The 24,211-nt window shown below is 45.4% G+C and overlaps 1 protein-coding gene across 24 annotated transcripts in view; it reads left to right on the forward strand.

Annotated features, from left to right (window-relative positions):
* The window catches only part of CAMK2G (calcium/calmodulin dependent protein kinase II gamma), a 254,088-nt gene that overhangs the window by 190,909 nt on the left and 38,968 nt on the right, over positions 1 to 24,211 (forward strand). For 21 of the 24 annotated variants that reach the window (XM_074591309.1, XM_074591311.1, XM_074591310.1 and 18 more), the window contains 6 exons: positions 13,020 to 13,074; positions 13,645 to 13,710; positions 16,518 to 16,590; positions 19,729 to 19,831; positions 20,727 to 20,810; positions 21,683 to 21,777. Coding sequence is in view for 19 of the 24 variants with exons in the window: in XM_074591293.1 (XP_074447394.1) it covers positions 13,020 to 13,074; positions 13,645 to 13,710; positions 16,518 to 16,590; positions 19,729 to 19,831; positions 20,727 to 20,810; positions 21,683 to 21,777 (476 nt within the window). In the remaining 5 variants the exon portion in view is untranslated. The remainder of the gene's footprint in view (positions 1 to 13,019; positions 13,075 to 13,644; positions 13,711 to 16,517; positions 16,591 to 19,728; positions 19,832 to 20,726; positions 20,811 to 21,682; positions 21,778 to 24,211) is intronic. The other 3 variants (XM_074591307.1, XM_074591308.1, XM_074591306.1) reach the window with 1 other exon arrangement.

Here is a 24,211-nt window from a genome sequence, read left to right on the forward strand (position 1 = left end):
GATTTTGCACTTCCTTTAATTTCCCCATTTTGTTGTTACTGTTTTTGTTGCAAACTGCGTTGCTGCATGTCCTGCTCTTCTGCAGTGATGTGAGCCTTCAGTGAGTTTGGGGCAGAGGATTGAAAGTTAGGAGTCTGTGAGGTGGGCTGCTTTTCTCTCCTGCCTGTATGCAAGATATAAAGGAAACATGTTGTTGAATTTGTGCTTCTTATCCATTTGCTGCAAGACAGATGATTCCGCTATGGAGATTCTGGACTGCAATGTACTGACCATAACACTGCTACTCAGATAACATAAAGGTTGCTCTAGGTACAAAATAATGGTGATATTTCGATTTGCTGTTGCTGTCTGTGAAATGACTGCTTTCTGAGTTACCCTAACATGCTTTCATCAAATCTCAGTCCTAATTATAGGCTATCACTCTGTAATTGGGTGTTTTGTCTTGTCGTTATATGCACATTATGGCCAAGGTAATCACAGGGAGTAAACCTTCTAAGAGCTTAGTGTTGCAGTAAGGTTTTTTGTCTGGATGGAAGAAAGTTGACTTGAGGCAATTTTCTGATTTCTGACTCGTGGTATGTAACGTGTTCTCATTGCACACCCTGCATTCGAATGTGCCATTATAGCTGATCACCTCAGACTTTAGTTCACTAGAGGAAGGACTTCTTTACCTAACCTTCAGCTTGGGTTTTTTTGGGTTTTTTTGTTTTGTTTTGTTTTTTCCTCCTGACAGCTTTCTAGAGTATTTTGCATTCTGGTCCAGAGAAACCATTTGCCAGCCATGCTCAGCAAATACAGCAGAATTGGACAGATATCAGTTAGCGATCTGTTCACTCCATCCTGTTTTAAAGGCAAAAAAGATGCACCCATTACTGAGGATATGGGAGTGTTAAAGAGAGGCAGAAGGCAACATCATTAAAACCCCACTGTCTAAGCAGATAAAATGCCTGTGGAAGTTGGCAAGAGTCACAACTCTGTGGGGAATTCCACTTCTTGAATAACTTGCTGTTCCAGTGATTCACGTATCTATAAATCTTATGGGCATTTGACATGGGTGTATTTGGGAACACGGAGAAGAGAATGATATGGCTCTATTCTCCCTTGGTCCCTGCTTTGCAGGGAAGAAGCCTGTTTCTGTAAGCATGCTGGTAGCCCTGACCCTTCAAAGCAGACACTTGCCTGATTGTGCTACTGAAGCTTGTGCAATGGATAAGGTAGACTTCACCATTGCCTTCTGTTTGTTGTGAGGCTAAACTTACAGTATGCTGAATATCTATTTTTGCCTGCTGGAACAGCTCTTTTGGTCTTCTGCGTAGTTGTAAACTTAATTTCAGTCAGTCTGTGTATTTGATTTTTGAGTCCTGGAATTCATTCACTATATAGGGATTCTCTTGTGGAGAATTCAGTTTTTCCCATGCTTCCTGCTACCCATCGAATATTAGAGCAGTGGCATAGTTGGGAACCCTGGTATCTTCCTGCGGGCTTGTTCAGTGCAGATGTGGAGTTCAGCGCAGTGCTGAACAATGACCTTTCCTGTCCTAGGACTCCCAAAGCAATATCAATGCAAAATTTGATAAAAATTCTTATGCATGGTTTTGAAAACTCTTCTCTAGCATTCCTGTGTTTTCCTACAAGAGTAGGATTGTGGTTTGTTCAGTGCACCATGAAGTCTGCTCTGTGCATGGATTTTTGTCCACTGTGTTGTTAGGTGTTGCCCTTCTCCTTCTAAATTTTTTGTTCTGCCAGTCTAAATATGTGCCTCCTCTTTGGATCTGTCACCAGGTGATCTCTTTCTTAGATATTTTTAATCCAACTGTAAAAAAGCAGTTCTTGAATATCTTTAGTTCATAGTTCAAACTGAGCAGTTGTTGTGTCCCAGCTCACGGCAGCCTTTGCTGTGAAGAACTGCATGCACTTAGGTCTAGAATAATAAAAGTACGTATTTTAAGAGAGGCTGGTAGTAGCCCAAGAGCCAGAGCCAAATTCTGTTTCTGATTTCTGCCTTTATATCCTTTGCTGAACTGCTTCAGAGTTAATTTCTTTGAGGCAATTTATAGCAGTAGTGAAATGCTGTCCTCAGCATCTGTCAGAATTATTGCATTTTCAGGTTTTTCCTACTTCTGACTTTTTCTCCAAAATATACTTGCACTTATTTTTATTTTAACTTCTATCTGTTGGCTTCTCTGAGCATAAACCACAATTTTAGGCACATCCTTATTTAAAATGGAAATAAAATGGTATAGAATTCTCCTGTGAATTACAAGAATTTGTTTTGACCCAGTTCGGTTTTATTTCCTTTGACAAGTGGTCTGTCCTCAGAGTACCTCTGTCTCATGGGAGTGATTTTGATGGATGTGTATAAAAGGCGGCTTCTAGTTTGTGTGCCCTTAAATGATGGTTACGATCAAGGTGTGAATTGCTGCACGGACCAAGAAGGATGCTGTGCTTCTGTGTGCAGCCCAGCTGGAGAATCCCGCAACACTCATAACTACCCTGGGTGGGAAATGGGATGCGTTGATCATGTCTGCAGACCTAATCCTGGATTTGTTGTCTCAGAGGTATGAGCCATAACTTCAGGTTCGCTCATTCCTCATTTTGAGATACTGCTCTTGATAAGCAGGCCCTCGCTTCCCCCCCTACACCACTGCCTCTTGGAATGTTTTCTTATCACCTTTTCCTTAACAAGATATTCCAATTGCTTCCTTGGTGAACAAGAAAAAAACGTAGGCTGTGTTTTGCTGTAAACAGCAGATTTCCTTGTTTTCATTTGGCTGCAGACATCCAGGCTGCCTTTGCAATTGGGACAAAAGGGATGTTATGTGCAAAGAATAGTTAACATGCTGGGGATTCTCCCGTGGTTTGGCCACGCTTGCTGCCCTGTGGAAACTCCGCGGTTTCCAAGTGGGATGCTCCTGTGCCTGACCTGCTGTTTAAAGCTGCTGCCCTGCGATTTCTATTGCTGGGGGGCTGCCCCTTTTCTCGGGTGAAACTGGTGCAGAGAGGGGATGGTGTGGGGAGGGAGGGATGGGGGAGAACAGACCTTGTAGCAAGAGTTATTCTTGACGGCTTTCTCAGTTACTGAGCAGCTTTTCCTTGGAAGTGTCATGGGGCTGTCTGAGAGGACAGCAAGTTGTTGTGCTTCCTAAGATGTCAAACAATGATGTTCTTGGCCTTATGCCTTTAACCTGTTCTCCTCCCCTGTCATCCCTCCCGGGGAAAAAAAAAAAAGAAAAAGAAAAAAACCACACAAGAAAAAACCCCACCAAACAGAATATCAGCTAGAGCGCATTCTTGATGGAAGATTTGAGCCTTTGAGCTGCAAGTTACCCTTTATCATTCCCAGTCCCTGCACTGTTAGGGATTTAGGTGAGTGCCTGTGGATGTCTTGCTGAGAGGAGGCTCCCCAAAACCCCAGGCAGTCCAGCTTTTTATTTCTTATTCTGATTCACCCAGTTACTTCTTTCACTAGCTATTGTTAGTTTACTTCTTGTTTTCTCCTTTTTCTGCTTCTTCTTCCTGTAGCTTTTCCTGTAGTTTTAAGAAAAATGTTTCTCTGTGACCCCCCCTCAATTTGGGAATGGAGTAACAATTGCATTTTCTTCCTAGCCGGGGGATATATTTATTCTGTATGTCTTTGTGGTCTGTACTAGAGAGGTGTTCGGATTACATTATTCATCTGTTTAGCTGCAAGATTTATCTGTATGCAAGCAATCCCTTAAAAAAAAAAAAAAAAAAGGTAAAATAGTGGGATGGTGGCCAGACTCAGTGCATTCAAAAGTACTGCAAAAGTCAGAGGAGAAGGATTCCCCTACCTTTTTTCTTTTTTGCTCCCTCTCCAGTTAGAATAGCATTGAGGAAATGGAAGGCGCCTCCGTTGGGGTTCCCCTGCCTGAGCACTGAGCAGAACAGGGGGACGGCTGCTCTCTGGTGAAACCGTGCGAGCGACAACCTGCCATTTGAACAGAGCTCGCCTCTGTGGCAAGGTTTCATGACTGTCCTGGGCAATGCTGGAAAGGAGTTGTGACAATCAGATTAATACGGCAAGGTTGAGGGGATGTCAGGCAGGACACCTGCCTGCACGGGCAGGAGCCCTGCTTTGCAGTACCAAGGGCTGATTCCTCCCTGGTGGCAGAAATGTGTGTAGCGAAGTTACAAAGCCTGTGTGAGACATCTAAAATTTTTCACGGCCTCTATCTTTATTTTATTAATTCTCATAAAGTGTGTTTTCTCTTTGTATTTTCTTTCAGATGCCAATAAAGTTGGCTTGTTATTATTTTGGGGGTTTTTAGAAAAAGCTCTCATATAATACTAGTGGTTATCGGAAGTACTTTGCTTATCTGGTATGTGGATAATCAGAAATTATTAATAACAATTCTGGATGGTTGTGATTGCACTGTTATCAGGAGAGTGGGAAATATTCCTGCTAATGCACTCTTTTGGCTCATGTAATGTTTAAGTAGGGCATACTAAATGTTATGTATCATGTGCTGAACTTCAGCCTTTCAATACAGACATTGCAAAATCAAAGGAAAAATAACATTTAGTTGGCACCGAAATGTTTTTAAAAAAATACTTTGTGTGTTCTTTTTTTACTTTTGCTTTTTACCTCTGCAGAAGGACCAGTTTCTTAACAGGAAAGGTACTGTTCTCCCTGCACTTTCTTTCTAGACTGTGAATTTCCATGCATAAGGGAATTTCCCCTGACTCGGCACCATGTATGGCAGAAAGTGCACTGCTTTAACCTCAGTTTTTAGGGCCAGAGTGTTAAAAAGGTTATGGTGAGAACAATGGTGAGGGGAAAAGAAACCCAACACCTCTGTGTGTGCCTTTTCATACTCCCTTAGGACTGTTCCCTGTCTGTCTTTGCAGAGCCTGCACCAACTTGGTTCTGCCTGAACCGGAGCAGAGTGTTAACGAGCCCTTCTTCTCTTCCATTTTCCAAAGCTTTAAAATTGCAATTGGTCTGAAATGCTGTGGACTCGGGGAGTTCACAGCAAGCTGGTATATATCCAGCATACTGTAACCTCTCTGTGTCAAATTTGGAAGGAGGAGGAGGGAAAGAGTCCACGTTCCTAAGGGACTGGTTAACATCAGCATGCTGTGTCCTGTTAGCTAACTGTCCTGCTGCGGTTAGTTACTGCTCTAACAAAGCTGGTCATTAGCTGCTGGAACAGATGATTTCTAGAGGATTATTTGCATTACAGAATTTAATGCTTTTTAATAGCAAATTTTTAATTAAAAGAAGAGTCCTTTTGGAAGCAGCCTGAGCAGCTGCAGCTGAATTCTGCGTGTTTAATGTAATTAGAGAAACAGCTGGGGTGGGAGCTGAGCACCCAGCTCACAGGCAGTCACAGGTTGGTGGTGGCTCCTCGTGGGACAGGCGTCCTGAGTGATGCGCACCGGGCAGGAAGCGTCCTGGCGCACAGCCGGGCTCGGAGGTGGTGGGACAATCCCCATCTTGGCTGCCCGGGCTGGTGAGCAGCTGGGGAAGCGGGGAGTGGGTGGTAGCCATCTGCGTCAGTTCACTTGTCACTTGTGCTGCCACGGACGATAGTGCTCAGTTTGCAGTCTGTCGGGCCGTGTGTGTGTGTATCTATAGTTTCAGCATCTCCTGGCACGTTGGAGAATATCTTTAGAACAGGGCATCAGGCAGGTTTTAGCCTCCAGCTTTACTCTGCTGCTTCTGGCATGAACCGTCCCCTGAAATATTCCCCTTGTGGTATCTCCTGCCTCCTCCCTTTCTCCACGATACAGGCAAATGTCTGATGTCTGGTTGGAAACTGCTCAGAAGTGAAGCTGTGGCTGTTTCTAATGAGTGGCAGACCTTTAAATAGCACTGTTCAGTCCAGAAGATCCCGGAGCACTTTTGAGTTTGCACTACTAAGACTGTGTGAAAGAGTTACTGCGTTGCGATTACCGTGACCCAGGAGACAACCAGAAATCTCTGTTGACTTGTATTGGCTCTGCTGCAGGTACTGCAACACAGGCAACTTAATTTGAGAGCCCAAATGCTATATAATCACAGCACGTGATGTATGTTGGTGCAGATGTGGTTCGTAGAATGGTTTGGGTTGGAAGGGACCTTAAAGATCAACTAGTTCCAAACCCCTGCCCTGGGCAGGGACACCTCCCAGCAGACCAGGTTGCTCAAAGCCCCATGCAGCCTGGCCTTGAACACCTCCAGGGATGGGGCATCCACAGCTTCTCTGGGCAACCTGTTCCAGTGTCTCACCACCCTCACAGTGAAGAATTTCTTCCTAATATCTAATCTAAATCTTTCAGTTTAAAACCATTTACCCCTCATCCTATCACTACTCTCCCTGATAGAGAGTCCCTCCCTGCCTCTTCTGTAGGCCCCCTTTAGGTACTGGAAGGCTGCTATAAGGTCTCCCTGGAGCCTTCTCTTCTCCAGGCTGAACAACCCCCACTCTCTCAGCCTGGCTTCATAGGAGGGGTGCTCCAGCCCTCAGAGCATCTTTGTGGCCTTCCTCTGGACTCAATCCAACAAGTCCATGTCCTTCTTATATTGGAGCTCCAGAGCTGGGCTCAGTATTCCAGGTGGGGTCTTGTTGGCTAATAGTGTCCTTCGTGTTCCCGTAATATCCAGATGCTTTACAGTTAGGAACACCAGTGAACCTGGATTTAGCAGACAAGATTACCCTATCCTGTAGCTTGAACACCATCCCTAAGGACAGGCAAAGACCATTGGTATGTAGGAGCAAGCATATTTCAGCCCATGTTACCTTTTCCTAAGCAGAGATGAGTAATTGCAAAGTGAAGATACTGGGAATTGTCCTGTGAAATTCTTCTTCTGCTTGTGTTCTTGCCTTTTGCTGTGACTTTGGTAACTACTTTGCTTGCAGAGATTTACTTGCAGCAGGTTGCCAGAAAGCACCCTGTGTTACAAGAGCCTGCCTGCCCCAACCACAGGCTGAGCCCCTAGGCAGCCCTGCTCCGCCCTTTGCTGTGGATGTGGGATACAGGGCAATGTTCATCCTGGGGCTTATGTAGCAGGCATTAATGCTCCTGGCCTGTTACGCTTGACATAAGAGTAAAAAGATAATATTATTCAGCACACTGGGCAGAGTGAAGGGAAGATGTGGGTCAAATCTAGGCTGGGCATAATCTGTGTTTGTGACTCCAATATCAATTGGGCTTTTACATGTGACCTTTTAAAAATGGCATGCCTGTTGCTTTCTCATGACTTTTTATGTTCCTGTAGTTCAGGTGGATTTATAAAAATTGAAAGCTCTTTTCTGATTTCTTCAGGATCCACTTCAACTTTTGCAGTCTTGCTTTGCGTGACTCAGCAGCGCTTTGCATTGGTTGTGAGGCTGGTACAGTGTGTTATGAGGGAGACTTTCCTCTTATGCTCAGTTTCTTCATATCATGCTCAGGCATCAGAGAGCTGTGGCCACCTGCACAGGCTTACTTTATTCAGACAGGGAATACAAACCACATGGCATGACTGTTACTGTATTGCTGTTTCTCACTGAAATGCTTAATTTTCTGTAGTTAATATCACAGCTTATTAATGTTATTTCTTTCTAAAATAGAGATTGTATGTGCATGAGGATTTTGAAACACTTTTGAAGTATCAGCTTGAAGTTTTGTTCTTGAGGCAAGATTTCCAGTGAGACTCTGAAGACAGCAGGCAGAGAAAAGTAATATTCACAGCAGATGTTCTTAGAAAGCACTTGAATTCCTGGTACCCAGCTGCTGTTACGTTCAGTAACTGCAGCACATCCCCTTGAGCCACTCACTGTAGTGTCAGGCTCTTCGCAAACGTTCTGGATTGCGTTAGGGCCTCGGACCTGACACACACACCCACACAAGACAGACAATAATTTGCGTAACTTGCATCAGGCGGTGTTGAATATCTGAGTTTTTGGGGAAGAGGAGTGATTTGGTCTCGCTGTTTTTCTGTTGTTAGTTATTTTTCCAAAAGGCCAGCTTTGTGGGAGATGCTTCCTGTACAGGGTGAGACCAGTTTACCTGTACCTGGAGAGGAGACTGAGGGAAGAAAAAGATGCTTAAACCAGTTAGGTTGTGCCTTGTGTGTAGTGACGCATTGCAGCTGTGCAGAGTTACAGGGGTGCATTCAAAATTGGAGGGACAGTTTTAGGTAGCAGTCTCTCATTACCCTTGGCAGAGTACCACTACAGTACCAGATTCAGATTCTTTTTTTGTGACATGCTGAAAAGATTGTTTCATCGAGATGCTGTACAGAAACCACTGCTTATTTCTCCCAGAATGTATGTGCTTCTTGGAGATGCTGTCCAAGTGGTGATGTAAACTTTCTGCTGAGCAGCCAGCTGGTATTGTTGCAGAAGATGTTTCTACCTAACAGTCTGCAACTGATTCTGCTCCTTCGGATAGCATTTATTCTGGCACTGCTTACTAGTGCTGTGCTTTTTTATTTATTATTTCCGAAGTTATCTGTAATACTTGACAGTCTTACAAAATTAGATGTGCTTATGAACTCTTATGAGCCCTCTGTTCTTTGTGTGGATGGGACTTTTTTCTGTGCTCTGACTAAAACCTTGGGTAAAGTCTTTCGCCATATCCTGTAACTGATTTAGTGCCTCGTTGTCTGACTTGCTTCTGTTTTCTTTCTTACTCCTCTCTCCTCATCTGTTCTTGCTAACCATTTTAGCAAGTGCCCTTTCATCCATCAGAGAACTTTGACAGGGGAACAGTCATCAGTTGACCCTGGCTGTGCCGTGGTGTTGGCAGGGACTGATTTCCTACATCTGTAAGAACCCCTGTGTTAAGAGTTTTTGGTTAGGAAGGAAAAATAGTTTGAATCGGTGCTTCTGGGCCACAGAATCAGTTAATAGAAATAATCTACCTCATCTTCTGGTGAATAGAATGAGATCAGGTTCCTTGGCAAGTACTGGATTCTTTTGTAGTTTGGTTGTCTTTTGGAAGACCCCGTGTTGCTGTTGTGCAACTTCCCTGTTGCTGCCACTTGAGACTCTCTTTGTGATGTGTGTGTTTGGCTGGCCTGCTGCACTAGACATAGACGTCACTGATGTCTCCCCTGATGAGAGAAGAAAAAAAAAAAAGGGTGTTCTGTAATATTTCTAAGGAAAGGTTAACTGGATGAATACTGTTATTTTTAATTCTCCATTTTATTTATCATGGGTAGTCAGTTTTTGGGAATCCAATCCTTTACCCTCCAGTATCTACGTAGGATTATATGTTTCACCCTCTCATCAACAAGTTACGCAGGTATGAGCAGCCTGTGTGGGCTCTGCTCAACTGCTTGGTTGAAGCTGGACTTGTGGTAGTAATGGAGATGTTAGATGGTGCGTCAGGATCAGCAGCCTGTGGAACAAATGGGATCTCCTTTTCATGGGAAAATGTCTGGAGCAGAGGACAAACCCAGTACTTGGGTTCCTGGTACCCGCTCTTGGAACTGGCCATTTGGGAACCTGCGTCCTGCCTTTAGAGGGCACTCACATAGGACATCTTTAAAGCAAAGAGGGCTCTATACTGTCTGGAAGGTGGAGGTATCAGATGTTTGCGTATCTTTATGATGAACGTTAACAAAATGTGGATCATATTTGTGAACCAAAGTGGAGAGGAGGCCAAGAAACTTTTAAAATGCTTTTATCCTTGATATGAGCTAAAGGTGGTGGAGGTACTTCTGAATATATGTCATTTCATGGGCTGGCTGAATAGTTTTGGAAAAAGCAGATCACGTTTTTTAAGATGACAGTCCCTGATAGTTAGCACTGTATTGGAGAGCAGAGCGTTTGAACTTGTATGTCAGCAGAGTTAACTGTGGCATCAGAGCTGCCAATTGCAGTATCCTCGCTGGTCAGAGGTCAGCAAAGCGTTAGGGTGAAAGGGCACTGGGTGCTCTTGCTTTTCTGCTACTGGGTATTGCTTTTGTTTCTTCTCATCAGCATCAGTATGAAATAGGTGTGGGCTGGAATTGAAAGTCACAAGGTTTGCTATACGCAGAGTTTTCTTAATCCTTTTTTACTCCCCTTATTGCTGCCCCCCTTCACACCTTAAGCCTAATACTTTGAGCTGTTGCTAATTATTCCTGTGCAGGGTAGTGGGGCCCACTGTCATCTTTTCTATAGCTTTTCTGGGTTTTGCTCTTCTACCGTTACTCCCTGAACTCTGTTACCTCAGCAGATTAAATCCTGGGCAGATTTTGTTCCAGCATCGCTCTGGGCCGTCGTGAGGACACAGCTCCCTTGTTAAGTTAATGACCTGCGTCCTGCCTCCAAGGCCGCCTTTTGCTGTGCAGCCCTAGGGTGATGTACAGCGTCAGTATTTATGAACTGTCTCTGTCCTCCTGTCATGGTTCCTCACCTAAGGACGCAAATAGTGTTTTACTGTCCTTGAAGGCTCTTTCTGCTGCCTCTGCCAGTCTCTGCCAGCTGAATTGCTACTTCCTTCCCTTTTCCTAATGTATCTGACAAAATTGCTTTCCTCAGGACAACAAAATAGCACCAATCAGCTATTTATGTTTTATTTTCTGATGTAATTTGCTGCCCGCATCTTTACGTCAAAGTTTGTTGTTCACTATTTCTCACTTCTACCTGCAGGTGTGTTTGCTATTCCCTCTTCATGGCCACTGCTCTCAGCCTGCTGGTGGCTGTGCTCCTCCTCTGGCAGGATTTCATTCGTGCCGCTCTTCTCTCCGCTTGGTGTTTCTTGCAGCGCTTCAATGACCAGGTGCCAGAGGAAGGAGAATGCTTTTTCATGCACACCAAGCGTCACCAGACATGACCTTATTAGCATATTCAGCTTTCCTTGAAGTTTCTCCATCTGTTCCCTCTTCATAAGGTCTGTTCAGAGACTTTTGCCCATGTCCTGGGCCTCAGCTCTTGTTCTTGTGCCTGTCTCCTGCATTCACCTCAAATAGTCTTGTGCACTGGGGTGAAAACTGCCCTGCACTGGGAATCCAAGTGTCTGTTTCAGCCGCTTCCCATCTTGTCTCCAGTCTTGAATGGAAATCTTTTCTCCTAGGAAATACCCTTCTTGCTTGCTTTTTTGTAATGGTGCCTCTGCTGGTTTCTGCCAAGGCAAGTTTTCTTGTAAACACAAGGTTGTATTGCAATGAAGTTATTACAAAGCCAACTAAAACTGCCTACTCAGAAGATTTTATTTTATTTTTTTGCAACAAATGATTTGGGCAACATAGTTCTTAAAAGTGATGTGTGTCTGTTTTCGTGCTGTAGGAACAGCATGTTGCACCTGAATACTGGTACTCTGACTGTACTTGCTTGTTTACAGCACTGGGAGTGCTCCTCCCAAACCCTGCAGTTGGATGCAGTAGAAATGCTAAGGAAAGGAAATTGATCAAGGGACCAGCCCAGAGAGTTGTAAATAAAGGCAGAAAAAATACAGGAAAGTACAGGAAGAAAGAATGAGGAAAGAATGAGATCCTTTTAGGAAAGGTAGTGGCAGTGGTCTCTGCGCATCTTTGCCACTCTCAGTTTTGAGTTTGTGTGTGTTTGCGTGCATGTGGAAGGGTGTCTTAGCAAAGGAGAGCTGCAAGGAGGATTAGAGGAGAGCATTGAGAACATTTGCAAAAGCTGTTCCATATGAGGTAGGAGCATGTGCCAAGTGCTAGTTTGAAACATTCCCAAGACAGTGATGGTAGCTGACGTCATGCGCCAATAAGAGGTGCAAACTGACCTCTTGATACTGGCAGAGAGAAAATCATGATGCTGGGAAAAGTCAAGACAGGTCACCTGTGTTTTATGTGGAAGAGAATGGAAGGCAGAGAAGAGAGGCAAAGGTACCATTAAAGTGACAGAGCAGGGTAACGAGATTTCTCTTGTAGGGATGAGAACAGTAACGTTGCTTTGGTCAGTACTCGATCACAAGGTGTTACAGTGACTGAGACCCAGTCTAGTCTCAGCTAGTTGCTTTAGTTGGGTGAATCAATAGGGAAAGACTATAGACAGTTATGTGAGGAAGACAACTCGTCCTAGTCAGAGCGTGTGGGTTTAGGAATTGAGTCAAATAGGATTGCAAGCTTATGACTCTGGTTGGCAGGGAAAATAGTGAAGTTTTCCAGCAGGGGCGAAAAGTAGGGGGTAAGTAGCAATATGAAATGAAGGGCTTAGTTTCTCCTCTTGGGTTAGAATTAGTGCCTAGGTATCCAAGAAACATCAAAGAAAATGAGATTTTGATTCAGATGGGAGGAAATGGCACTGTGCTGGCTGTATAGATACAATAGTTATTGCCCATGTGTAACATGAGGAAGGGAGGATAGAGCCCCAGAGACCCCAGAATACCGGGGGATAGGTGGCCCATCATGGGGGCAACTCCCGTCCTGCAGGTTAAAGGGGTCAAGGAAAGGGAAAAAATAGGGTTAATTTAGGCAATAGGAGCAGAACTAGGGGGGCATAGGTAAGGAAGCTGAAGGAGAATGAAATTTTGAGAAGGGGAATGTGATCAGATATGTCTGTGGTAAAAAATAGGTCAGAAAAAAAACGAGAGAAGAAATTCGTTCTGAATTTTGGGTAAGGATTTGGGTTGTAAATCAGATTGAAGTGAGGAAAAGAGAGTAAAGAGAGGGAACTTCACAGAGCCTTACATAGTAAGTGCAGAAGGGAGATCAATAGTGCTGACATGCAGGTGGGGTCAGAAGGAAATTTTGGGGTTGGGGCCTTGTTTGGAGATTCTGAAAAGGGTTTGTTTTGGGAAATAAGAATGGGTGGGGAGAGCTGGCAAAACGTGAGCATGGAGGAAAGAGTAGGCAGATGTGAAAGGAGGGTACTGAAGCGTTAGAGAAGGAGAAAGAACAGGAGGTCAAAGATATTTAGAGTTTGTTTTGACGCTGGGGAGGGGTGGGTGTATGTGAAGGACACCCATCTGTTCCTTTGAGATAACGGAAGGAAATAGGTCACAAAGCGAAGGGCATGGGGAATTAATAGACTGATTGGGTTGAGGGAGAACTTGGCTGTGTGCATGGGTTTGATTTGTGAAGTGTCATATTTGTTACATTCTCTGTAAATCTCCATTTCTTGATTATGTTTTTGCAGTGCGGCTCCATGACAGTATTTCAGAAGAAGGTTTCCATTACCTCGTCTTTGATCTGTAAGTGTCTTTCTTTGGCTTTGATGCTTCACCAGTGATACAGACACGTGGACGGTTTAGTAAGAGTGGAATAAAAAACACCTGCATTAATATAATTCTCCCTTTCTCTTTTGAGACCTGTAGATACCTCTGGCCTATTTGACAAAAATCCATTGACTGTGTGATAGTGGATGGACCAGGAAGGCTCCTGGCAGCAGGTGTAAGCGCAGGATGGCAAAGGGCAGCTATCCTGTATAGGGAGGTTGTTTGACTTTTGTCTCTGAGGCAGCCGGGAGGGGGTCAGAGGAGGAGTTCTGCCCAAGCTCAGCATAGACTAAGCTCTGTAGAGGTGCAGGGGCAATTTGTGCCCAGTGTGTCAGCAGTTGGTGAAATGGCAGAACCGAGGGGACAGTCACATGGATGTACCAGTGCTGGTGCCATGGTGCTGGAGCTCTGCCTTGGCTCCCCTGTGCCTCAGGTCCCCACACAGGCTGCGGGAAAGGGCCCAGACAGGCGGCCATGTACGTCCCATACAGCCTTGAGTTAGTCGAGCACGGGCTTTGTAACCTCCCTTGTTCTCTTGCACTCCAGGGTTACTGGTGGGGAGCTCTTTGAGGATATTGTTGCCAGAGAGTACTACAGTGAAGCAGATGCCAGGTAAGACTGTTTCCAGACCCTTCTGTGTATGTGCCACGTGTGTTGGCAAGTGGAATGAGTTTCCTGACTGCTGTTCTGCGCACAGCTTTGTTCTAACACTCTTGATCCCCATCTGGAAAAAACAATTCCTCTTTCTGCTATTAGCATAAACTATTGTCACCAGTCAGCCTGACTCACCGCAGCTCTAGCCCTTGCTGCTTGCAGACGCTGCTCTTCACCACTTGCAGACGCTGTGCTCTTTGCTGGGAGGCCCGTAGCTAACGGCTTTGTCTGCCTGACCTTTCTGGAGGGTGGTGGCAGTGTGTCCTTAGCGAGCAAACACAGGGGAGAGCTGTCCTGTGGCTATGAGAGCACTGCCTGCTTGGCCTCTGCCTTCTCCTGGTAGGGGTTCCAGTGATGTGCTGTTGCTGTTGGGCAGACCCGTTCAATTCGCCTGCATCTAGGTGATGGTTGACGGAGGAGAGGGGGCTTTGAATGCAATGTTTCTGTGGAAGCCCTCTGACTGTGAGCTGGCTGGCACAGAGAGAAAAGGCACAGTATGTGAGAGCAACCTTCATGTTTTCATGTTAAAAACATTAAGAGTTATACCCTTCTTTTTCTGAGTGTGTCCCCTCTCTCCCTTGTGTGAGCTTCCTGAAATGGCCTGCGCTTGTCCCTTTGCGGTTTATGCAGCAGTAGCTGAGGGTGTTCTCTGACCTGTGCGTCTGCTGGACATGCAGCATTTGGAATCAAAGCTGGGATTAGGCAACTCCTGTTCTGCTTTAGCATGGCCTGGGAGTGGCCTGATGGTGACATTTCACCCCTGCTTATTCTGCAGCCATGTTCTTATTCCATCCTAACCCTTGCTGGAGTAGGGATTAGGGGAGCCGCGAGAGGAGAGTGGTCAGAAGGGAGTAGTGGGTGGTGCTGCAGGGTGAGCTTGGTAGGCAGTGCTGCGAGGAAGATCATACTGAGTGCAAGGAAGGGAAGAGTGTGACCCAGTGTGTTAGTGTAGGTGCTTTTGTGGAGCCTGTGGGTGCTTATTTGTTTTCCCTGTGGTACACTTACAACCTATGTCTTCTGGGCATTGCATGATGCTTTCATATGAGGCATTGCACTGCGTGCTCTGCCATGAGCCGTCTGCTGATGGGGAAGACCAGTGGGCTCGTTTCTGATGGTGCTCCTGGCAGAGAGGTCTGAGGGCCCTGTAGGAGTTTTCAGTGGGGTGTACAGATGTTGTAGGCACAGCATTTCGGACAGATACACAGTCACTCAAGCCGTTCTGCCTTGAAGTTGGGAAGTTTTGAGGTTGTCAATCATCTTCCTTCCCCTTGACCCTCTTGCCAGTGCCGGTTCCCTGAAATGGTCAAGAGCTGGCAGTGACGGACACTGCTCAGGAAAACTACGGCGGCAGGATTAGGGGAAAAGGTGAACTGTCTGTTGCTCTGCGAGCCTTCTTCAGGGTGCTCAGCCCTCTGACTGTCAGCCGGTCAGGTCTCCAGTGCCCATAAGATGACAGAGTGAAACTCCTCCCTTTCTCTCCCCATGCCGAGCTGAATTCCAGAGCAGGCTGGGAGAGCAAGGGAGTGAGGTCCGTGCCAATCCGCCGCGCTTGGCTCGCCTGGGACACCTCACACTTTTGCCATTTTTGGCCAGAAAATCTCTCTCGCTCAGACTCGACTCTGTTCTAATTATACATTTTTGTTTTGGGAGCGGGGAGATATTCATGGACTCCGACCCTGAGGATTGTACTGCCAGCTCCAGAGGGGTGGGGGTAACAAATACACAGTGCTTCACCTCCTCTCCTCTTCCTCCCCTCACCCTCTTCCCATCTTCTCCAGTCGCCAATTTCCCTTCCCTCAAATATTTCACTCATTTCAAATTTGTTCCCCTGGGATTTGTAGAATTCGGTGAGGGGCTGACCGATCCGGCAGTGAGGACACAGACCCATCTCAGTTGCCCCCATCTGGGTGCTTACTGCCCAGCCCTAGTGGTCAAAATCCCTACTCCATTCCACATTCACCCTTGGTAGCTGAGTAAATGTCTAGCAGAGGAGATGCTTTCAGCCTGAAAACACCATGGGTGTGTTGTGCTGTCCTTATGTGGCAGGTATAAATAAAATCTTGCGTTTGCCCCTGTGGTTACAGCAGTGCGAGTGGCAGCGACACGGTTTTCTGTGAGCTGGGGGAGGACAGCACACTGCACTTAACAGGGAATGAGTCTGCTTTTCAGATCACTAACCGCTTAAGTGGGATCTGTACTTAAAAGGCAAGCGGGTGTGTGCGCGCATTGTGTATGTAAAGTGCTTGAGATGCTGCTCTGAAAGCTTTGCAAACTGGCAGGCACCCAGGAGGCGTCATCCTGAATTTGCCAGGGGAGGCTGCTGCTCTCTTAAAAGTTTATTCTTTGCTCAGGACTATCCCAGCTGAATGTTTCCTGGAGCAATTTGGTCTTGCTTGCCCAATCTTGGCTGCTGTTTGCAGACGCTGGTGTGCTTCTGTTCTCGTGTGTGGGGTGGGTACTGTTGGCTGAAGGGACACGTGAGATGCTTATTGTGATGGGGAGGAAAGCAAGGAGGTGATGGGAGGTAGGAGAGAGGCTTTGTGATCCTGCTATAAAAACATCCTGTTGCTGGTGGGGCTGGGGATGTCCAGCTGTGACAGTACTGAGCTGTGGCATCCAGTGGGCATGATGAAGAGATTCAGTCTGGGGTCTTGAACTCTCCCTGGTACAAATATAAAAGTTAGGGAAATAGTTCTGGGATGAGATGAGATGCCAAGTGTATGTGCATTTTTGAATAACTCACTGTCCCTCTCTTTGTCTTGCAGCCACTGTATTCATCAGATACTGGAGAGTGTGAATCACATTCACCAGCATGATATCGTGCACAGGGACTTGAAGGTAATATTTCCGCCGTGCCACAGAGGCTGAGGAGAGCAGCCAGGGGATCATTGGAAGAGGCAAGACAGGAATACTGTGTTGCCAGCTGGCAGGGTTTTTTTTGCTTGAACTGGGCTCAGGGGTTCCTGAAGCACAAATCTGCTCCTTTGGAGTTTTCTAGAGGGTGTGCTGAACTCCCGAGGAAGTTTTCAGTCTTCGTGAACCTTGCCAGCTCTCAGCCTCTCTGAGACAGCTCCAGGACAGAGAGCACTTGGAGTGCAGTAGGCTTTCAGAGAAACTTGGGTAGGATTCATTATAATGAAGGACACTTTCTAGTCTGCCATTGAAGAGATCTCTGGAGACCTGGGGCAATCTCTGTTCAATCTGCCAGGATGAGTTTGTCTGCACAGAGCATGTATATTTTTATTCTGCACTGTTGCCAAACACATGCCATTGGGCTAGGGCAGAAACACACAACAGGAATTTTTCATGTTGTTTCTTTCTTCTTTCATCAGTAGAAGCGCTTTTAGTCTCAAACCAAAATTGCTATCCAGTTAAACACTGGATGAATCAACCATTTGCACATTATAGCACATCGATAGACCCAGAACCCCCACAGGGTAGTTACTTAAACTCCCTTCCCACGCAGTGCCAGCTGTACTGGGAGCTGGGCAGGCTCCAGAATGAAGAAGTTTGTGCGGGAAGGTCTGCCTGCCCTGCAGCCCTCTCTGTCTAAAGTGGGAATGGTGATGGCCACCAGTGGTCCAGTTAAATTAATGCAGGATGACACCTGCTACTAGTGTTGGTTTTGATTTGTTGTGCAGCATAAAGAGAAAAGCATAAAAATATTTTGCAGAGAGCAAGGTAAAAGCGTGTTGCAAGCTCGGCTGCAGTGTTCCCCCGGGGTTTTGATCTACTGGACAGCTGTTAACCCTTGGTGTTTCTGGCAAAGTCCCATGCAACACTTTTGGCCTTCTGATTCAAAGCGCTGTGAAAAGGTGCAAGTACTTGCAAAGTACTCGCAAAATGTACTGCGAAATGGCTGCTCTGGATTAGAGCTGACACCTGCTCTTGAGAAAGCAGCCTCCAAGAGGCACTACTGCCCAAAATTAGGGCCTTTATGAAAATCAGTAGTGTTTTCCAGTACAGGATGGTGTAAGTTTTCCTTCACATCCTGTGTTCAGATACAATCTGTTTCCTTCACAAATTTTGTCTGTGTGAAAGTTGTGAACTTGTTTAGAACTTATCAGCTGCTAGACACTCCCCACTGTAGTTAATGTGTTTCTTCTGTCGCTTGCTCTGATTCACTGAAACTGTCCAGGCCTGAGGAGTAGCCATTCCATTTAGCAATAAAAGATCCTGTGCTCTTTATTTAATATTTAGCTCCTTGCCAAAAGCTTGGCCTTTAGGATCAGTGTGTAATAACTGCAGAGCTTGCTTCAAGTGAAGTTTTGTCTTTTGCACCTCCCTCTCATAAGCCTGTCTTTTGGCTCTCATGCTCTTAAAGAACTTCAAATGTTGACTGCCCATAGGGACTGTAAGAAATTAGGGAATGCGTTCACATCTTACCTAAAAGTATGTGAAACCTGAAACAACCCATATGTTGGCAAACATGCACATGGGTAAGCACCATTAGCCTTAAGGTGTTTGTAGCTGTATTTTAGAAGCAAAAAATGCTTAGCTAGCACAAGCCTGGCCTAAATTTCAGTATTTCTTAGTCAAGCCAAGCCCAGGTGTGATCTAAAGTTGGGAGGAATTTTCGGAAAACTTCATTGGTCATCTGCTTTAGGGACTTCTTTACATTGGTGAATTTTCGTCAGTGTAGCTTGATTAAGGCATTCTTTTCCACTTCCCATATAGTGAAAAGCTAGTAGCATCCACATGTATTGAGACCCGGTTCCCCTTCCTTCCATGCTGCTTATGGCAAGGAGTGTGGTGGGCAAGGCTGTTCTCCCTTCATTTAAAGCAGAAGCAAGACACACGCCCAGTACTTTAAGACAGGTGAATGAGCAAAGCTTCTTGTTCCTGTCAGGCAGAACAGGGATAGGGGGTTGCTGTGGGATGAAACCAGTGAGCAGGCTGCAAAAATGACCTTCATCAGATTTGTGAAACTGAGCCAAGCTCCTACTTCTGGATTTCCAGGCTTCCATCTTGCTCCGTTAAAATCTCAAGTTGATATGAATTGCACAAATGACAAGAAGAGAGTAGGATAAGTCACGTTTGTCCTGCCTGTCTACAGGTTGGGTTTCCTGCAGAGCTGTCAGAGCCACCACCTTAAAGGCTTTGGGGCTTCAGAGGGTCCCATGTAACTGGCTGCTCTGGTGCTTCAGAGAAAGCTGCTGACTCTCAGTGCAATTTTTGGAATTGTGTTAGGCCTTCTGCTGAAGTCCTCTGCTGGGACGCAACAGAACTGTGATTCGAGTGAGATTCACGTGAGGCGGAAATGTCGGGGCAAAAGTCTGTCTCCCTTTCCTGGCACATGGGGGAAGTGACACGGCTGCTTGTCATATAGGTGACAGCAGCAGTAGCAAGACAGCATATTTTATGCTGCTGTAAATATGTAGCATGAAAAAACAGCTTACAAGAATACTCATTGCGGTGCTGCTTATGCCAATTTGAGGCTGATGCTTTTTCTGTAAGGGATGAAAGCTACTGCCTATCCAGATGATGCCTTCCCACATTGCGGCGCTGTATTTGGCAGCCCTTATTAGCATCATATTTACTTTTCCAGTGCCTTGGGGACTGCACAGTGTTCATGGGGAGAAACATCATTGCGGATTGTATCTACTGCATCTTCTCCCCCTTCCCCACCCCCACCCCCCCAGTTACTCTCTGCGGGGATGACAGAAACGAATTTTGGGTTCTGTGCTGCAGGAACTGTACTGCCAGTGCCCTCTGGTGTCAGCATGTAGCGTATGGGCTGGGCTGGGAAGAGGCTCTGGCTCCCACAGAGGATTTGTGTTAGACTTGGGGATTTCCTGCCACTCTGAGTCAAGGCCATTTGTTGCTGTTGCTTTGCCTTCACCTGAACAGCTTTAGTACATGCCTGCTAAATTTGGTCAGCAGATTCAATTTAATGATGGGAATACTGAGGTAGGAGACTTTAACAAGGATGTCAGTCTTTGATTCTTACCCCCTTTTTTTCTTTCTTCTCTCCAGCCTGAGAATTTACTACTGGCAAGTAAATGTAAGGGTGCTGCTGTCAAACTGGCTGACTTTGGACTGGCTATAGAAGTCCAGGGAGAGCAGCAGGCCTGGTTCGGTAAGAGTGTTTGAGCTTTCCCACTTTTGCTCCTCCCTTTCCAGGTGGCTGGTTGAGTTGCACCCTCCCTGAGCGCTTTCTCTCAGTTCTTCCAGTACTCTTGTGTGTATTTGGCATTGCTGCTTCCTTTCCAAGCATCTCGGCCTCTGGGTCCTTGGGCACGAGCCTAGGTGCAATAGAGGAAAGAATATAATAAATAAAGACAGAGAAAATGGCTATGTATTTCTCTATTTTTCTCCTCCGTTTACAGCATATGCCAGTGTCAGAGATGAATGCAGCTGCTAAGTTTAGACCCTGATCTGAACTTTCCTACTGCTCAGGAGTGTAGACATCTGGAATTTTGTTTGGTCATTTTACAGAAATGCATTTGACCTGGCCTTCCTCAGGCACATTTGGATCTGGTCTTATCTTTGTTTAGCTAAAACATAATTAGAAATGAGACCTTCTCAGGCTAAACATCAGCTCTGAGACTCTGCAGTGCTGCAGAGATTCTGGAGAGAATCTCCTGGTCTTCTCGTGATCTGCCCACACTATTTGGCAATCGGATGTGTCCCATCTGTGCCTTGTGTTTTCAAACTCCAAGCCATTATATGTAACAATGGCTGTACATGTGCCTGGCGTACGAGTCTGTGCTCAGCTGGTTGACATGGTCTCTCTTTTTTTTTTTTTTTTTCTGTTTTTCCTGCAATACGTAGACACTTGATCCCATCTGATTTTATTTTTTTGTTTGTTTTTTTTGTTTTCTCTTTCTGTTGGTTTACCAAGATGTAGCTCTAGCAAATATGGGATGAAGGGTGGGAAATGGCTCTTGGAATTTGCTGGTGGATTTTGTGATATGGCAAGATCTCTTCTGCGTGGGTACTGTAAGTACTTCACGTCATCCATTTCCTTGCAGGGTTTGCTGGCACTCCAGGCTACCTCTCCCCTGAAGTCTTAAGAAAAGATCCTTATGGAAAACCAGTGGATATATGGGCATGTGGTAAGATTCTGTCAAAACGTTTTACATTTAAACAACACCGTTTCATGTAGAAGAGCAATCAATTCTTTATAACCTGTTGCTGGGAGGGTGCACAGTGCTCCTTCTTATTGGGTGGAGAGGAGAAGGCACACTTGAGGATAAGAACCTTGTGTAGATGGAGTTAATACTGGAGCTGAACTCATTTGATTCTGGCTCCTAATCCTTTCCTCAGGCCATCTATCAGATGTTTGAGACTCAAGAGAGAGGACCTGTCTATGCTTTGAAGAGTCAGTTGTTTAGATAACAATTTCCTATATACACTAACTATGTAGAAGATGAAATACTTGAAGAGAGCTGATTTTTTTAAAAGGAAAAAATTAAGTGTAAATGTATCTGGGACCCATAAGTTTAAAGATACATGATATCAGTGTTGCCTGACATAGGCTAAATGGTTCTCTGCAGGCCAGGAGTGTTAGCTTTGTCAGTGGCATTTTTGTCCCAAGATTGTGCACAGTAAGCATCTAAAAGCCTAGCCTTTCCTAAAAAGTCCCTTGCTGCCCAGCAGCCCCAAGGGATGTGTCTTTATTTTATTCTGAGAGCCTCTGGGAGTTGTGTCTCACCAGCCATGATAGCCAGAGGAGGGTAGAAGGACATCATGCACCTTGTTCTAGCTCCTGGCAGCTGACGTTGAGCTGAACATGAAGTGCCAGGGTGAGGTTTAGCAGAGGAGAGTTTTTTACTGTCTTTTTCTACCTTGGAAGGCTAGATATTACGGCAAATGAAGATATAAAGCAATCGTTGCCTTGGGGACTGTCAAGAGGGAAGGAAGAGGGGCTGAAGGAATAATTGGCGTATTAGCCTAACCATAGTGTATCTGTGTCTCTCCCTCCCAGGAGTGATTCTGTACATATTGCTAGTGGGGTACCCTCCCTTTTGGGATGAAGATCAGCACAAACTCTATCAGCAGATCAAAGCCGGAGCCTATGACGTAAGGGCACTTTCTTGCTGAGTACCTGCATGGGTGTAGAAGCCATCCAAAACATGGCACTATCTTACTTGGTGTCCAGCAGCAGGCCCCAAGCTACTGTGTAAAGTGATGTTTGGCGTGTTCATACACCTCGTTGTCTTCACTACCTGGGATACAGTCCTGTTTGGGGCTACAGAAGGGATATGTGGAAAGCATCGCAGTGGGCACCAAGATGTTGCTGGTCATTAGGGAAATGCAGATGTGGAAATGCAGATGGTGGGAAACAGTGTCTTCTAGTGCATTTACCACGAAGTGCTGCAGATGTAGCCAATGCTAACTTTCAGGGGAGCAGAGGAAAGGTAGAATGCAGGAGCCTGTCTTTATCAAGGCCTAATTAAAAGTATGGGGAAGTAATTTGTTGAATAATAGCTTAAATTATGGTCTCTGGTCTCCTCTCTGCCATAGTGGAATTTCTTCCAGCCGTGGAAAGCATGGAGCCCAGTGAGAAGACTGAACGGCAGGGGCCTTTGGAGGGGTGGCTTTGTGGTGGGCATCAGTGTGGTGGGTTGGAGACTCTGGTAAAAAGCCAGGCAGCTCATGGAATAGTTCTCAGAGCGTGGCAAAACTGAGGTGTAAAAAGGTGCCTGAAGGAGAGGAATAGCAAGGAGATTATGCAAGGAGCCAACGTGGTTTGGGTACCACAGCTTGAACGTTTGACGTAAATTCTTTCATGTAAGGAGAGGCTTGGGAGGGAAGAAGGAACTCCTGGAAATCCTAGCTCAAAACCTGTGGGCATGAATATCGTAAGAGGAAGTTGAGGAGTTCATTTTTGTACACTGTCTTGTGGTTTGCATTTAAAAAAAAAAAAGAAAGAAAAAGAAAAACTAGCAAGGGTTCTGCTGGACCCCAGTTACCTCCCAGCTTCTGTGCCTGAGACCATGAGAGCAGCTCTACTGGTGAGAACAAAGATCTGCATAACCCCGTGTCCTGGCTCAGTGGCTTCCTGAGTGAAAGGAAAGTGATGTCTTTGTACTTGATAGCCTTAAATGGACTTGTGTTCTTCTCTTGCCTTCCTGCCCCTCTTGTTTCTGTGCTGCTTGTTGTCATTTGAAATGTTTTTGCACTAATTATATCAATGGGGATTTTCAAATTACTTCAAGGGTTAAATGTCTAACTCGTTCTGTAAGTCACGAGGAGTGAAGTGCTTGATGCCTCCTACCTACCTGTTGTTTTTGAATTCTTACCTCCAATGGACAAGTTGCAATACATTCCTCCCCCATTTTGCCTGGTAGAAAACAGCTCAAGTTTTACTGGCTTATCTGTCCCTGGTGTTCTTACCCCAGCACCGAGAATGCACCGGACTGGTCTGTTGGTATCTCTTGACCATAGAGGAAGTGGCAGCTGTGAATTGGAGTTCGGGCTGTTGGGTAGGGGTTTTGCAAGGCATTGCCATGTTTTAGAGTTGGGTGGTGGGAAAGTGTCCTGGCTGAAAGCTCGAGACAGTATCATAATTTTTGAGTAGTCTCTTGCAATGTTTGCAGACCAAATTGTATAATGCCTTGCCTTATGCCTGTGAATGCAGAAATAAGATTATATGTAAATCAAATATGGTGGGTGTATTTTTATGACCCAACTGAGCAAAGCACAAAATGCCAGAGAAAAAAGATGGGGTAAACTTTTTCTAAATATTGTAGGAATATGTAAGGAAATGTTCTCAGGAAAGATCAATCTTCCCCCCCTTAAAGACAGGGGACTTTTATCCCAACAGCACATCTATCTTTGTGTTCTCAAGTTCACCTGTATTTGTACAGTAGAATCATGTACAGGAGTGAGATGTACTGCATTTAATTTCAGCATGCTGTCGTCTATACCATATGCAAGCACCTGGAGGATGGCATAAATATCTCATCTTTATCATTACTGGAATTGTAGGAGAAAGCAGTTACCCCTCATGGATGATCAGCAACTGAAATACTTGAGATTCTTCTCTTTGTTTCCATGCTTCTGTATTTCCATCCACTGTTACATCTCTCTTGCTCCTCAAGTAATGGTTTCTGGTATGATAGGTGCTTGCTAACAACTTCCTGGTGTTACTAAGTGATTGGTATTGTTCCAGGATGTTGAGCTTTATGGTGGGGAAAGTATAGCTGATGGGATGTTCTCTGGTAGCAGTTTTCGCTTTCACAAGGTTTTGATGTAGTTATGTGTTTGTCATTTTGCATATGGTGTTACAGCTTTTTAGCATGCTGGAGAAAGAGCAAGGTGGGGTAAAAAAGATAGTGCTTGTGTTTCTTATGTCAGAACTCAGCTGAAAAAAATCTGTGACTTTTTTGACTGTTGAGTGTGAAAGAAATTCAAAGGTCTGAGTGATTCCTAAAGGCTTTTAAACTGTTAATCTTCCTGCCTGTGTCTGGTGAATGGTACAGGTGTGTCCTGCTGTCTGGTACCATTCATT

Source organism: Larus michahellis, chromosome 6, assembly GCF_964199755.1.
Source record: "Larus michahellis chromosome 6, bLarMic1.1, whole genome shotgun sequence".
Lineage (NCBI taxonomy): Eukaryota > Metazoa > Chordata > Aves > Charadriiformes > Laridae > Larus > Larus michahellis.